General features: G+C 46.5%; 1 protein-coding gene across 6 annotated transcripts in view; it reads right to left on the reverse strand.

Moving 5' to 3' along the window:
- Nucleotides 1-15920, reverse strand: part of clec16a (C-type lectin domain containing 16A) — a 303082-nt gene that overhangs the window by 239664 nt on the left and 47498 nt on the right. For all 6 annotated transcript variants that reach the window (XM_038820933.1, XM_038820930.1, XM_038820934.1 and 3 more), the window contains exon 9: nucleotides 465-518. In XM_038820933.1, the coding sequence (XP_038676861.1) occupies nucleotides 465-518 (54 nt within the window). The remainder of the gene's footprint in view (nucleotides 1-464; nucleotides 519-15920) is intronic.

Below are 15920 nucleotides of genomic sequence, written 5' to 3' on the forward strand. Positions count from 1 at the left end.
TTGGTTTAACTAAGATTAGGGTTTCTTAAAATCACAATTTCACCTTCAAATACAGTACTGATTATATACAAATGAGGAAACATCCGGGTATTCTAACTCAATTTTTCAAAACCTGTACTCAACCATACGTGCAACATTTATCTTGCGTTGGAAGGGGCAGGGCGACAATGCACAGAGAGACATCGACAATCATTAAATGCAGCTTTATATCAGCTTTCTTCTATTATCAAATTCTCATTTTGACAAATTTAAAATTAACAGACCACAATGATTTATTTTGATTTTTCATCACTGACTATTGGCTAATCTAATTCCTGTAGTTTTGATTGGTGATGCAGTGTTCAATATTTGCAATCCTTCTTCAATAATCAACAGGCCACTAAAATTTAAAAACTGTTGCTTTGAAGAAGTTACAAATCAGATCTTAATGAAAAAATTTAATCGCAAGGCTAAATTTGGCATACCTGTGAAAGGAGATATAACGAAGCCTGACGGCTGATCTTTGGATGTTCACCAGACTGAAGAAAAAGAGAACATTGCAAGTTAACACTTTTGTTCCACAGATTATCAATTTATTTTTTAAAATGTAAAAATGATTTTAAAATAAGCACATTCACCACAAGTAGGAATACAAATGCTAACCCCAAAGTGCAGGGGCTCATACACATGGCGGACACATAGCTGGCGGCCATGTTGGCTTGCTCCTGGACAAAGGGAAACCCCGGCGCCCAGGGGCGCATCCACAAGGTACGTATGGTTGATCACCCGGGGAGGAGGAGAAGAGGGGGAACAACTTCCCCCAATCAGAATAGTCACCTGGAATGTCAGGGGACTTAACAGTCCAGTAAAAACATCCAGAGACCTTGCCCACCTGAAAAGTATGAAAGCCGACAGTGTTCCTCGAAGAGACGTGTGAGGGAGAAAGGGTAAGAAAGTGCTGGCGGGACAGACGTACCATTCCATTCATGCTATGGAATGAGGGCTAGGGGGAGTAGCCATACTACTAAATAAGACAACCATGTTCACCGTGTCAAGGATGGTTACGGACCCAGGGAGACCACCATGGTCAGCGGTGTCCTGGAAAAATACCACAGGCCACAGATGAGTATATTACCAACAACCAGAAGGGGGATTGTCTCACCCTCAATGTTCTGGGAAGCGCTGGTAGGCAGTGATCAGAGGTGGAATTATAGCCTACAAAGCATGTGGAGACAGGCAGGAGAGGGTGAACAAAGAGCAAATAAAAGTACAGCACAGGAACAGGCCATTCGCTCTCCAAGCCTGCGGCAAACATGTTGCCTGTCGAGCCTAAAACCTTCTACACTTCCGGGGGTCCATATCCCTCTATTCCCATCCTATTTATGTATTTGTCAAGACGCCACTTAAACGTTTCCAGCTTACCTGCTTCCACCACCTCCTTTGGCAGCAATTTCTAGGCACCCACTACCCTCTTTGTAAAACAATTTCCCTTGCATATCTCCTCTAAACCTTGGTGGCTCGGCAACAACTGGTAGTGGACCAGCAATACTCTGAGGTCCCGACCGCAGAGCTCCTGGCAGAAAGGGAAAAGCTACAAATGGGCTTTGACCTGCTCTCCACTAGGAAGGCATTGCACCAGCTCCGCCAGGCACGGGGGACCTTTTATAAACACGGAAACAAAGCCTCACCAGCTGAGAAGGCAGGCAGCCATGAGGGAAATAGCTCAGATTAGGGAGAACAACAACAGGCTAGCACCAAACCGGAAAAGGTCAACAAAGCATTTGAGGCCTTGTACTGGGAGCTGTACACCTCCAAGCCCCCCCATATGGGATTCGGGAATGAAACAGTTCCTCGACGGACTATACAGGTTAGTCGTGGGAGAGAATAGAAAACAGGGGCTAGAAGCACCATTAGAACTTGGAGAAGTCATGGACAGCATTAACTCCATGCAGGCGGGGAAGGCCCCGGGACCAGATGGATTCGCGGCTGAATTCTATAAGAAGAATCACGCCCGCACTGGCCCCACACCTGGTTAGCACGGGTGCTTCACAGCGGCATGGTCCCAGGTTCGATTCCCAGCTTGGGTCACTGTCCGTGCAGAGTCAGCACATTCTCCCCGTGTCTGCGTGGGTTTCCTCCGGGTGCTCCAGTTTCCTCCCACAAGTCCCGAAAGACGTGCTGTCGGGTGAATTGGATATTCTGAATTCTCGGTGTACCCGAACTGGCGCCAGAGTGTGGCGACCAGGGGATTTTCACAGTAACTTCATCGATTGTGACAATAATAAAGATCATTATTATTATTACCCGCGGGAGGTATTCACAGACTCGCTAGCGAGGGGCACACTGCCACCAACTCTAACACAAGCCTCAATCTTGCTGATACCCAAGAAAGACAAAGACCCGTCTGAATGCCGGTCTTCTAGGCCCATTTCGCTGCTCAATGTAGACGCGAAAATACTGGCCAAGATCCTGGCCAGGCGACTAGAAAACTGTGTGCCAGAGAAGTGGTCGCAGAGGATCATGCGGGCTTTGTTAAGGGTAGACAGCCAACTTTGAACATCAGGTGCCTGATGTGATAATGATCGCACCCAGGGAGAGAACACCGAGGTGATCATCTTCCTGGATGCAGAAAAGACCTTTGACAGAGTCGACTGGAAGTACCTCAGAGGTACTGGAGTGGTTTGGGCTTGGAGCAGGGTTCACTATCTGGGTGAAACTCCTTTACAGCGCTCCCATGGCGAGAATGCAGACCAACACCACCAGCTCTAAATATTTCCAGCTGCACGGGGCACAAGGCAGCGATGCCCGCTATCCCCGCTCCCATTTGCCCTGGCAATCGAACCATTGGCGATCAGCTGCAGAACGGCGAAAAGTTGGAAGGGAATCCTGAGAGGGGACAGTGAGCAGAGTCTCACTCTATGCAGATGACCTGCTCCTCTATGTCTCAGAACCCCAAAGCAGCATTGAGGGGATCATGAACCCAAGGATCTCCAAAAATGTCCTGAAGACAAAGAGAAGCGAGGGAGGCTTACCACTGGGTAGCCACAGCAGAAAGAGTGGGGATGGGTACGGGAGCCAGAAACAGAATGGGTAAGGATGGAGGAAAGTTCCTGCATAGGGTCATCCCTCTAGGTCCTTGCCACAGCAACACTCCCACCCCACCGGTCAAGCACCAGCGATAATAGCCACAGCCCAGACTTGAAACCAGCGAAGGCAGCACTTCGGTCTGACCGAAATGTCCACCATGGCCCCCATCTGCAACAACCACAGGTTTGCGCCAGCCACAATGGTGGAGAGAGAGGACTGGAGGACACCGACGGTTAGGAACTTCTACACGGACGACAAACTAGTGACATTAGAGGAGCTGATGGAGAGGTTGCAACTGCCCAAAGGGAACGAAGTATGACATTTACAAATTAAGAGCCTCCTCCACAAGGAGACATCATACACACGGATGCCGAGACACTCAATGATAGAGGAACTACTGAATGCAGGCATCCTAGGAAGGGGGAACTGTAGAGCCCTATATGGAAGACTGTTGGAAGAGGCACGTTCACCACTGGACGAGACATGGGAAAAAATGGGAGGAAGAACTAGGGACAGAAATCGGGTGGGGACTCGCTCCAAACTCAAACTCCACATGCGTAAGCCTAATGCAGCTGAAAGTGATGCACAGAGCACACCTAACCAGAACCTGAACGAGCAGGTTCTTCTTGGAGATGAAGGACAAATGTGAACAGTGCCAGGGAGGCCCAGCCAACCACACCCACATGTTCTGGGCATGCCCCAGACTGGTCAGGTTCTGGGCAGCCTTCTTCAAGGCAATGTCCAAGGTTGGGAGGAATGTGGGTGGAGCCAAGCCCAAAGGTGCCGGTCTTTGGGTATCAGGCTAGCCAGATGTGGGGAAGGGAGGAGTCGACACCTTTGCCTTCGCCTCCCTAATTACCCGCTGAAGAATACTGCTCCGCTGGCGATCAGCAGCGCCACCCAAAGCTGCAGACTGGCTGTCCGATCTGTTGGAATTTCTCCAACTGGAGAAAATCAAATTCGCCATCCAGGGGTCAGAAGAGGGCTTCTCAAAGATGTGGAAGCCATTTATCAACTTGTTCCAGGACCCGTTTGTTGCCACCAGCCAATAGAGCAGGGGTAGACACAGACATGCCACAGACACAGGGGGCACAGCCTTCAGGGACAGACCCAAGGACAAACGGAGAGCCAGAGAGCAGCAATACGCGAGAGAATACATGCTAGGGCCAACCCTTGGCAGGGCAACCGAGGCAGATCGGCCAAATGGGGCCCACAGCCACGGAGAGGAGGGAGGGGGAAACGTGGAAATATGTACAGTGATTCTCATTTGTTTGTGTTTTGTGTTTCTCGCTCTTTCGTCCGTCTCCTTTTTGTAATTTTAATTCCACCTTGGTAACTTCTGTTTGATATTATGCGCGGTTATGGTACTTGTAATTTAAGATATGAACTCAAACATGTAACATAAAGATGTGAAAACCAATAAAAATACTTACTAAATAAAAAAAAAGAATACAAACACTATATCCTAAAAATACATAATTTTAATTTCAGATGTGTCACTTATGTGAACATGTCTAATACGGAAACAGCTGTCTCATGATATATTCCAATCATTTCCCATTTTTAACCAGCTAAAATAAATCTTGACGAATAGTTACAGTAAACATACTATATTATTTCTTGGCATCACAGAGTAACAATGAAGGAATAGTCCACTTATGCCTCAGGAGAAACAGGATTTGTTCAACAGGAAATGATGATTTTAACGAGAAACTGACTTTTAACTTGGAACCAAACTATTGATATCTTGCCTACCTCATAAAAATTTCCAGAAAGCTCAAAGTCCTAAGTTTTATTGTACCAGTGAAGTAAACTGCTCGTGAGCAGTTTTCATTTCACTAAATCCATTTATAAAAAGTGAAAGCTAAAAAGTAAATAATTTTATGCATCACGTTTTATTGCACTTTGTGTAGTAATTCTTGGACCAGGGGCTCGCAGGTAAGGATATTACAAGATATTTCCATAATGTGAGCTGCAAAATGGCCAGCACAATCACTTGATGATAACTGAAGGAAAAAGGGAAAAAAACTATATGTGCAGAGAATCTGCAACAAACCAGAAGTATATTGGAAACATTCAGTGGATCAGTCTGAAGGGATGCGTTAATATTTCAGTTGTAGTGAGCCCTTCATCTTAGGGCAACACGGTGGCGCAGTGTTAGCACTGCTGCCTCACGGTGCTGAGAACCTGGGTTTGAATCTCAGCCCCAGGTCACTGCCCGTGTGAAGTTTGCACATTCTCCCTGTGCCTGCGTGGGTTTCTCCCTCACAACCCAAAGATGTGCAGGTTAGGTGGATTGGCCACGTTAAATTTCCACTTATAGTTCATAGAATTTACAGTGCAGAAGGAGGCCATTCGGCCCATCGAGTCTGCACCGGCTCTTGGAAAGAGCACCCTACCCATGTTCAACACCTCCACCCTATCCCAATAACCCAGTAACCCCACCCAACACTAAGGGCAATTTATCATGGCCAATCCACCTAACCTGCACATCTTTGGACTGTGGGAGGAAACCGGAGCACCCGGAGGAAACCCACGCACACACGGGGAGGATGTGCAGACTCCACACAGACAGTCAATTGCAAAAAAAATAATTGGGTACTCTAAATTAATTTTATTTTTATTTTTATTTTTTTTAAATAGTGGACCCTTCATCTTAACATAGAGACTGGCCAGGCTAAGTGGAGCCGAGTAAGAATCTTTAAAAAGAAAGTGATAATTTCCTGAAATTGTTGAGCTTAGTCTGTGATCAAATCACATGTAATATCGCTAATGGGGACAAATCGCAACTTGGTGCAAAGATATTGAAAACACAACCTAATTTATGGCCATTTAAAAAATATTTTCAGGGGATGAACATTGCTGGCAATGCAAGCATTTGTTGCTTATCCCCAATTTCATTGATCCAGCAACAGTGAGGGAACAGCAAAATAACCTCAAGTCAGGCACTGTTGGACTTGGAAGGGAACTTGCAGGTGGTGCTGTTCCCATGGATCTGCTGCCATTGTCCATATAGGTGGTAGAGAAAGGCACTATCGAAGGTGGTCAGTTTCTGGAGTGCATCTTGTATGTGGTATACACAGTGTTGCAACTGCATGTCTGTGGTGGAGGGAGTGAATGATCAAGATAGTGGATGGGGAGAAATTTCAGCTAGCTGGGGGGAACGAGCTACGGTACCTGCAGCTCAAAAACTTCCTACGAAAGGAGACAAGGACGTACCCACAACCGCCACGACAGACACTACTGGAAGACCTACTGGACGCAAGTATCCTAGAGAAAGGGAACTGTAGTGACATGTATGACCGACTGGTAGATAGGGACGACACCGTACTGGACGCAACAAGGAGGAAGTGGGAGGACGACCTGGGGATGGAGATAGGGTGGGGACTCTGGAGCAAAGCACTGCATAGGGTCAACTCCACCTCCACGTGCGCAAGGCTCAGCCTGACGCAACTAAAAGTGGTACATAGAGCCCACTTAACAAGAACCCGTATGAGTCGGTTCTTCCCGGAGGTGGAAGACAGATGTGAGCGGTGCCAAAGAGGCCCGGCCAACCACGCCCACATGTTCTGGTCTTGCCCCAGACTTGTGGAGTACTGGACAGCCTTCTTCGAGGCTATGTCCAAAGTGGTGGGGGTGAGGGTGGAGCCATGCCCGATAGTGGCGGTCTTCGGGGTTTCAGACCAGCCAGATCTATTCCTGGGGAGGAGGGCGGACGCCCTTGCCTTTGCCTCCCTGATCGCCCGCCGTAGAATCCTGTTTGGCTGGCGGTCAGCAGCACCGCCCAGAGCTGCGGACTGGCTGTCCGACCTCTTGGAATCTCTCCAAATGGAGAAAATCAAATTTGCCATCCGAGGGTCGGACGACGGCTTCCACAGAACGTGGGAGCCATTCATGCAACTGTTCCGGGACCTATTTGTGGCCAATGTACAAGAGGAAGAATAGTCGGGGGAAGGTAGCGGGAGGGGGGGGGGGCTACAGGTTCGTTACGGGGGTTCGATGGCTAGCTAAGGCCCAAAACCAAGCTAAATAAACATGTTGAGGGGGGGGGGGGGGGGGGGGGGCGCAGTTACTACTACGAAGATGCTTACCTGTAAATATGTATGTTAATTTTTGCGTGTTTGGTTTTTTTGTTTTGTTTTGTCTCTCTCTCCTAACAATTTGTAATTTGTTCAATATAAAATATGAAAACTGAATAAAAACATTTATAAAAAAAAGATAGTGGATGGGGTGCCAATCAAGTAGGCTGCTTTGCCCTGGATGGTGTTGAGCTTTCTTGGTGTTGTTGGAGCATCATTTGTCCACAGAATGGTCATAGAATTTACAGTGCAGGAGGCCATTTGGCCCATCGAGTCTGAACCGGCTCTTGGAAAGAGCACCCTACCCAAGGTCAACACCTCCACCCTATCCCCATAACCCAGTAACCCCACCCAACACCAAGGGAAATTTTGGACACTGAGGGCAATTTATCATGGCCAATCCACCTAACCTGCACATCTTTGGACTGCGAGAGGAAACCGGCGCACCCGGAGGAAACCCACGCACACATGGGGAGGATGTGCAGACTCCGCACAGACAGTCACCCAAGCCGGAATCGAACTTGGGACATTGGAGCTGTGAAGCAATTGTGCTATCCACAATGCTACCGTGCTGCCTTTATCTTTATTTGTACTCCTGATTAACTATAACTAGAGTCAAAGACAAATTTCTTTGATGAAAAGGTCAGCTATGTACCCTATAATGCTGGCACTCTATTTGACCTTTATGCATATCGCACTGTATTATACAGCCTTGCACAATAGTTAATCAACACCAGGACAGCAGAACCACATTGTGGTCTGGGCTAAACCATGGCGCCACAAGTGATGAAGCGGATCCAGGTACACTGATAAATTCCACTCTAACTCTCTGGTCTGTCTCCATTCCAGAATTATGACCTCAACTATGCTGCCAAGTGTTTTACTGGGGACATGTACAGAGGGACTACTGATACTATTGACCGATGTTAAGAAAAAGGGTCTTCTACACCTTAAACATGAACATGTTTCTTCTGACTGATATGCGGAGTGTTTCCAGTATTTTCCCTGTTTGTTTTGGATTCCTAGCACTTGTGGATTTTTGTGCATTCCTTCAGTTACTGTAATATTCAGGCTACCCGGACTGTTTTTCAGCTCCCAAATGGAAATATTTTGCAATATCCTTGCCTATTAACCTCTGATTCAAGGATTTACTCCACACAGTGCAACTAACTTTGATGCATGCAGAGATTTACTTCAGCTTCCACTTCACAAACCGATGAAATGGAAAGCTGCCATTTGTAGTTTGCTTCGCAGGTGCCAGAATTTGGGATGGAAACGTCGAGCTGAACAGCTGTACTTCAGTCCAATTCTTTTTATGACTCAAAGTAAGAAAATATTAACTGGGGTAGAGACAACAAATTGCTTGTTTGATGTTAAGTGGCTCACACAGATATTAATCCAGACTATAAATTGTTTTTTTCTTGCCATTGCCTGAGCAGAGAGTACGCCCTTTCTTTTTAAGCGGATTACTGAATACTTTAATTAGTGCTAGTCACATTTTTCTATCTTTAGATCTCTCAATTGTCATTGCTGTTACTTTCTATTTTAGTTCACTCTCCCTTCCCAGTTTTCCTCCACGTCCCAGTATTCAGTCTCTGTTCTCTTTCTCAGATAAGATTAATCTCCAGCCTCTGCTCTCTAACTTTCACTTTCGTTTTTACCACTCGTTACATTCTCACTTTGTGTTTCTTTTTAATCGACTGCTGGGAACATTAAAATACAACTGGTACACAATGACCAGCACAGTCGCTTCACAGCGCCAGGGTCGCAGGTTCGATTCCCGGCTTGAGTCACTGTCTGTGCGGAGTCTGCACGTTCTCCCTGTGTCTGCACGGGTTTCCTCCGGGTGCTCCCGTTTCCTCCCACAGTCCAAAGACGTACAGGTTAGGTGAATTGGACATTCTGAATTCACTCTGTGTACTCAAACAGGTGCCAGAGCGTGGCGACTAGGGGATTTTCACAGTAACTTCATTGCAGTTTAATGTAAGCCTACTTGTGACAATAATAAAGATTATCATCATGTACCTGCAGACTAAAACAATCTTGATGAATACAGTAATGACCATATCTTTTGCCCTTAATTTGTCAAATAAATTTGATTTTGGATACAAGCAGCTTCTGAAATAAAGTTTAAAAAAAAATCAAAGCAGCCTCAATTTTTATGGCTGCTCTCATATGGCTACAGGAATCATGGAGAAGGCAATCAGATGTGACTTGCCAACCAATCAGCATCATTTTCTCTTGCACTATGAATTGTGATCATCTGAAATTTAGAGTTCTTGTTTTTGTCCTGATCAATGCAAGCCAAAAGCACGGCAACTTGTCTCTATTTTAGAGTTCTGTAATACAAACAACTGTTTTCTAACTATATATGTTAAAAATGTTACAAATGTACATTCTCATCAACCTTCTGATTCTAAATTTCTATGTTAAAATTGTTAATAGGAGTTGCCTCCTTGAAGTTGTGATACTGTCCCCCAACTGAAGGTGCACACACAGTACCATTACTGGCAGAAGGCTACAATTTTGCATGACAAATAAATAATTGCAAATATGTAACATCTTTCCTTATTTCTTGATTGATGCAATTAATTGATAGCATCACAGGCAGCAACGGGTAAATAATTGATGCAAATGCCCTGAAGAAAATGTTGGGTGGGGGGAGAATCAACTTGCTCCTGGTTACTATTGTACTATTAGGGGCTGGTTTAGCTCACTGGGCTAAATCGCTGGCTTTTAAAAGCAGGCCAGCAGCACGGTTCGATTTCCGTACCAGCCTACCCAGACAGGCGCCGCAATGTGGCGACTAGGGGCTTTTCACAGTAACTTCATTGAAGCCTTATGAAAATAAGCGATTTTCATTTCATTTCCGGGATCAGGCTCAATTGCCATGACCTGCCTCCCCAGTCAAGTATCCTGCTACCACTTCTTAAACATTAAGACAGCGCGGTGGCACCAGGGGCTGATGCGCTGGAAGAACAGTACTTTCCTCCAGTTTCTGAACAAGAGCTTTCCCTACCAAGATAGCCACAGGAAGTCACATGACAGTCTGATGAGGATTCAGTGCATTGGGGATCAGCTGTGCAGCCTGATCAGACTACATAAGCTGAGTACTGAGGCCTGCAAGAAGAGGCACCCACTTGGTGAATGAGAGGTGGTGGGCTTGACCAGTGAAGAACTTGCTGTGTGTACAGTTCAGCTCAAGGAAGAGCGAGGTGTTTTGTTCCTTTTCCTGTTTTGATGCAAATAAACATTCACCTTTATATTGTATCTGGCCAATTAAAAGTTAGTGAACTGAGAGAACTCCACCCCACCTATCGCAGTCTCCAACCACTGGCAACATCACAATAGACTACTAAAGTGAAGCACTTGAGACAGCTGGTGATGACAAGAGTTACAACCAGTCTGGAGGAGTGAAGGAAAGAGTGAGGGGGAAAGTTCAGCGATTTTCTCCCGGTGCCAAGGATTCCTTTCTAACAATATTTTTTAAAATATATAACCTGGAGCCGTTGTGCCAATTTTGTTTTACGTTTCAGGTCAACTCGCAGTAACAGTGCATGCACACACCATGACAACAACTGCATTCACTTTCAATTACAATGAAATTAATATTAAAAAATAGAGATTTGCCTTCCTTTAGCATCTTAAGTGTTTCCCATTTTAACTCGAGATCCAAACAATAGAAGACAGAAAGGTTACAACAAGTTAAGTGACAGGTTACAACAGGTTTTACCCAAAACAACCACCTTCTGGGAAATATTTATCTGGAACGGTGAAAACACAAATTGGTCTGTTAATTGTTCCAACCATCAATTCTTGGAAAAATATGGAAACAGCCAGAAATCCAAAGCTTTGCTGAAATTCTTCTTCCTAATTTCAGACCACCATTGCAAGCCAATTTTTGATTTTGAAATTTGAATCATTGTTTACAAATCCCTCCTCGGCTTCACCCTTTCCTATCTCTGCAATCTCCACCAGCTCCACAAACCTACTAGACAGCTGGCCTTGGGCATACCAGGCTTTAATTGCTTTGTTGTTTGTAGCCCTGACTTCAGCTCCTGAGGCCGTATGCCCCAAAATTTCCCCTCCAATCTATCTCTCTTTCTTCATTTGAGACGTTCATTGAAACCCACCTTTATGACTAAGCTTTGGATCCATCTGCCATAATAATTCCTAAATCTTGTGTTACGCTTTTGGAAATTTCATTAAAGGAAGTTTAGAAACACAAGTGTTGCGAGCTCAGTCACACAAAAGTGTATATCACCAATAGAATGTGCAGCAAAAGACAGAAAAGCATTTTGATTTTTGCCTCTTTTATGCATTTATTATTGAGCTGTACGTTTACTGGTCATTCTTAGTACCACAGTAAACACTGGCCTGTAACTTGGGGGGGTACTTCAAATATGCACTGGGGAACACCCAACTGAAATCCCAGGTAAGGACTGCCCAGCAATTGCCTGGGAAGTTCAACCCTCCTTTGGGCAATTGCCCTGTAATCAGAACCATCCGAAAGTACGATTTAAATTGCAAACGTCGGATGGTTCTGACTGCCGGCTAAAGATAGTAATGACCCCCTCAACTGACCACCCAACCCTTCTTCAATCCTACCTGCTTACCATGGATTCTGGAAATGGCTGAATCTTTAAAAGTTAGCTGCTTTAAGGCAACAAGTGCCATGAGGGCCCGGCTTCCTTACCTCCAGCTGAAAGCTTCAGGAGCATGCTGCCCTACACTGTTCTCATCTGGCCTGAGTCGGAAGGTCAGGCGAGAAAAGATTGTCTGGATTTAGAAACGGGAGAGTAGAAGTGGAGTGGCAATCTGTCTCCGATTATGGCTAGCTTTCTCTGTCAGGAGAAAATTAAGTTTGCCTTGAGAGGATCAATGTCAGGGTTCATCCGGAGGTGGCAGCCATTCATTGACTTCTTTAGGGAAAATTAACCATCAGCAGAAAGGGGGGGGGTTAGAAAAGGTGGGACTTCTGAGAGAGGAAGACGGCTTTTGCACTACGTTTATAATTGTCTGTACACTGTTTCTTCTGTTACTGTTATAAAACCATAAATACCTCCATAAAATGTTCATAAAAAAAAACCAACAAATCTGACTCCGACTGCCACTCTGCTGAAATCCAGGCCCAGTGTGTTATCCGATACTCCATCCTCTAGAATTCCCCAGTGACCGGAACTTCCGACAGCTCAATTTTTAAAGAAAGCCAATCACTTTCAGAGTTCGGATAATGCATTCTTTAAAAAAGACCAATAAATAATGATAATAGATTATACAAATGTTCTGAGGTTCAACACTGAAATTATTAATTATTGGGTCAATTGTGATTAATGCGCCTGAACAAGGAGAGACTCGTTTGACAAAGTCATCCAGACTCGAAACTTAGCTCCCTTCTCTCTCCACAGACGCTGTCAGACCTGCTGAGATTGTCCAGTATTTTCTGTTTTTGTTTGTGATAAGACCGCACCTCGTCTAGTCTCCAGAGGAATGTCACTCCCCCTTAACAAGCATTTTTGATTAATCGGCACCCAAGCATGCTGGTTAACAAAGATTTTACTGTATATGCAAATTCCAGTTTGCACTTAGAAAGCAGTAATACCAAAAATAGAACCTTCTGCCAGTAATAGAAAATATGTTACTGGCCCAAGTTAAAGAGCGCCTCACACCAAGTGACCTCAAGAGTTACACATTTGTTTTTTGAAAAAGGAAACCAGTCTGACATCTAATTAACCAGAGCAACAAGAATAATCATTTATGTAGGGGTTGGGTGCGCCGATTGAGCGCCGATTGAGCTGGAGGAGCTAGTTAAGAGGATCGGGCAGATGCAGTCAGGGAAGGCACCGGGGCCGGATGGGTTCCCGGTGGAATTTTATAAAAAGATGGTGGACCTAGTGGGCCCCTTGCTGGTGCGGACACTCAACGAAGCGTGGGAAGGGGGGACTTTGCCCCCGACGATGTCGCGGGCGCTGATCTCGTTAATTTTAAAGAGGGACAAGAACCCCCAGCAGTGTGGTTCATACAGGCCCATATCTCTCCTCAACGTGGATGCTAAGGTGCTGGCAAAAATCCTGGCCACCAGGATAGAGGACTGTGTGCCAGGGGTTGTGCACGAGGACCAGACAGGTTTTGTGAATGGAAGGCAGCTGAACACGAATGTGCGGAGATTGTTGAATGTCATCATGATGCCGGCGATTGAGGGGGAGGCAGAGATAGTGGTGGCACTGGATGCAGAGAAGGCCTTCGATAGAGTGGAGTGGGGGTACGTATGGGAGGTGTTGGGGAGGTTTGGATTTGGTGAAGGGTTCATTAGATGGGTAAGGCTGCTATACGAGGCCCCGATGGCTTGCGTGGCCACGAATAGGAGGAGGTTGGAGTACTTCCGGCTTTACCGAGGGACCAGGCAGGGTTGCCCCCTGTCCCCCTTGTTGTTTGCACTGGCAATCGTGCCGCTGGCGATGGCGTTGAGGGATTCAGAGAGGTGGAGAGGCTTGGTGCGAGGTGGAGAGGAACATTGGGTGTCGTTGTATGCCGATGACCTGTTACTGTATGTGGCAGACCCGGTGGGAGGGATGCCGGGAGTGATGGATCTGCTAGCTGGGTTTGGGACCTTTTCAGGTTATAAATTAAATTTAGGCAAGAGTGAGGTGTTTGTGGTGCACCCTGGAGACCAGGAGGAAGGAATTGGTAGGCTCCCGCTTAGGAGGGCAGGGGAGAGCTTTAGGTACCTGGGGGTGCAGGTGGCCAGGGACTGGGGGACTCTTCACAAGCATAATTTCACCAGACTTGCAGATCAGATGGAGGAGGAGTTCAAAAGGAGGGACATGCTGCCATTATCGTTGGCGGGGAGGGTACAGTCCGTCAAAATGACGGTGCTTCCGAGGTTCTTGTTCCTCTTTCAGTGCCTGCCCATCTTTATCCCCAGGGCCTTCTTTAGGAGAGTGACTAGCAGTATTCTGAGCTTTGTGTGGGCGCATGGGACTCCGAGAGTGAGGAGGGTGTTCCTGGAGCGAGGGAGGGATAGAGGCGGGCTGGCGCTGCCCAACCTTCTGGGGTACTATTGGGCGGCCAATGTGTCAATGGTGCGTAAATGGGTGATGGAGGGGGGAAGGGCGGCGTGGAAAAGAATGGAGATGGCGTCATGTAGAGGTACGAGCCTGGGTTCCATGGTAACGGCGCCGTTGCCGCTCTCCCCTAAGAGGTTTACCACGAGCCCAGTGGTGGCGGCGACCCTAAGAATCTGGGGACAGTGGAGGCGGCATAGGGGGAAAACAGGGGGCTCGATGGAGGCTCCACTGGGTGGCAACCATCGGTTCATCCCGGGGAACAAGGATGGGGGATTTAGGGGGTGGCAAAGGGCGGGCATCAGCAAATTGAGGGACCTGTTTATTGGCAGGAGGTTTGCGGGCCTGGGGGAACTGGAAGATAAATTTGGCCTTCCCCAAGGGAACATGTTCAGATACTTGCAGGTAAAGGCGTTTGCTAGGCGACAGGTAGAGGGATTCCCTTTGCTGCCCTCGCAGGGGATGATGGACAGAGTGCTTTCGGGAGTGTGGGTCGGAGAGGGGAAGGTGTCTGACATCTATAAGGTAATGCAGGAGGTGGAGGAGTCATCAGTGGAGGAGCTGAAGGCTAAATGGGAGGAGGAACTCGGTGAGCAGATAGAGGACGGGACTTGGGCAGATGCCTTGGACAGAGTCAACTCTTCCTCCTCATGTGCGAGGCTTAGTCTCATCCAATTTAAGGTGCTGCACCGGGCCCACATGCCCGGGACTAGGATGAGTAGGTTCTTTGGGTGTGAGGATAGGTGCACCAGATGTTCGGGGAGTCCAGCGAACCACGCCCATATGTTCTGGGCATGCCCAGCACTGGAAGAATTCTGGAAGGGGGTGGCGGGGACGGTGTCGAGGGTGGTCGGATCCAGGGTCAAACCAGGGTGGGACTCGCGATTTTTGGAGTTGCGGTAGAGCCGGGAGTGCAGGAGGCAAAAGAGGCCGGTGCCCTGGCCTTTGCGTCCCTAGTAGCCCGTCGAAGGATTCTGCTACAGTGGAAAGATGCAAGGCCCCCAAGTGTGGAGACCTGGATCAGTGGCATGGCGGGATTTATAAACCAGGAACGGGTCAAATTTGCCCTGAGAGGATCAATACAAGGGTTCTATAAACGATGGCAGCCTTTTCTGGACTTCCTGGCGCAAAGATAGGTAACTTGTCAATAGCAGCAGCAACCCGGGGGACCCGGGGGGGGGGGGGGGGGGTGTTCCTTATTGTAGTTACTATTCTGTAACTTTATATTGTGTTAATTTGCGTTGTTGTTAAAATACTGTGTTGTGCATGGGGGTGGGGCGAATGTTTATGATTGTTAATATTATTGTTATTTTTGGTATTTTACTATGGTGCGTTATTGTTGTGTAAATTCAAAATTTTTCAATAAAAATTTACAAAAAAAATAATCATTTATGTACAATTATTAAGAAAGCAAAGGAATTCCAATTCAGTTTTAAAAAGGCACACTCCAGGACTATGCATTTACCCACAGCTGCACTTTAGCAGTAAAGTGTATAGTACATGATGTGGCCTTTTCCTCATAAAACAGCACAAATAAGAATGCCTGCCAATATATTAAAGTTACTCCATTTAAATGCATGTGGTACATTCTACCCATCTGGACCATTAGGTGTCTATTTAATGAAAGAATGCTGTTGGTTTGCCAATCAGATAATTTTTAAAAAATAAATTGAGAGTACCCAATTCATTTTTTTCCAATTAAGGGACAATT

Source organism: Scyliorhinus canicula, chromosome 15 (assembly GCF_902713615.1).
Source record: "Scyliorhinus canicula chromosome 15, sScyCan1.1, whole genome shotgun sequence".
Classification (NCBI taxonomy): Eukaryota; Metazoa; Chordata; class Chondrichthyes; order Carcharhiniformes; family Scyliorhinidae; genus Scyliorhinus; species Scyliorhinus canicula.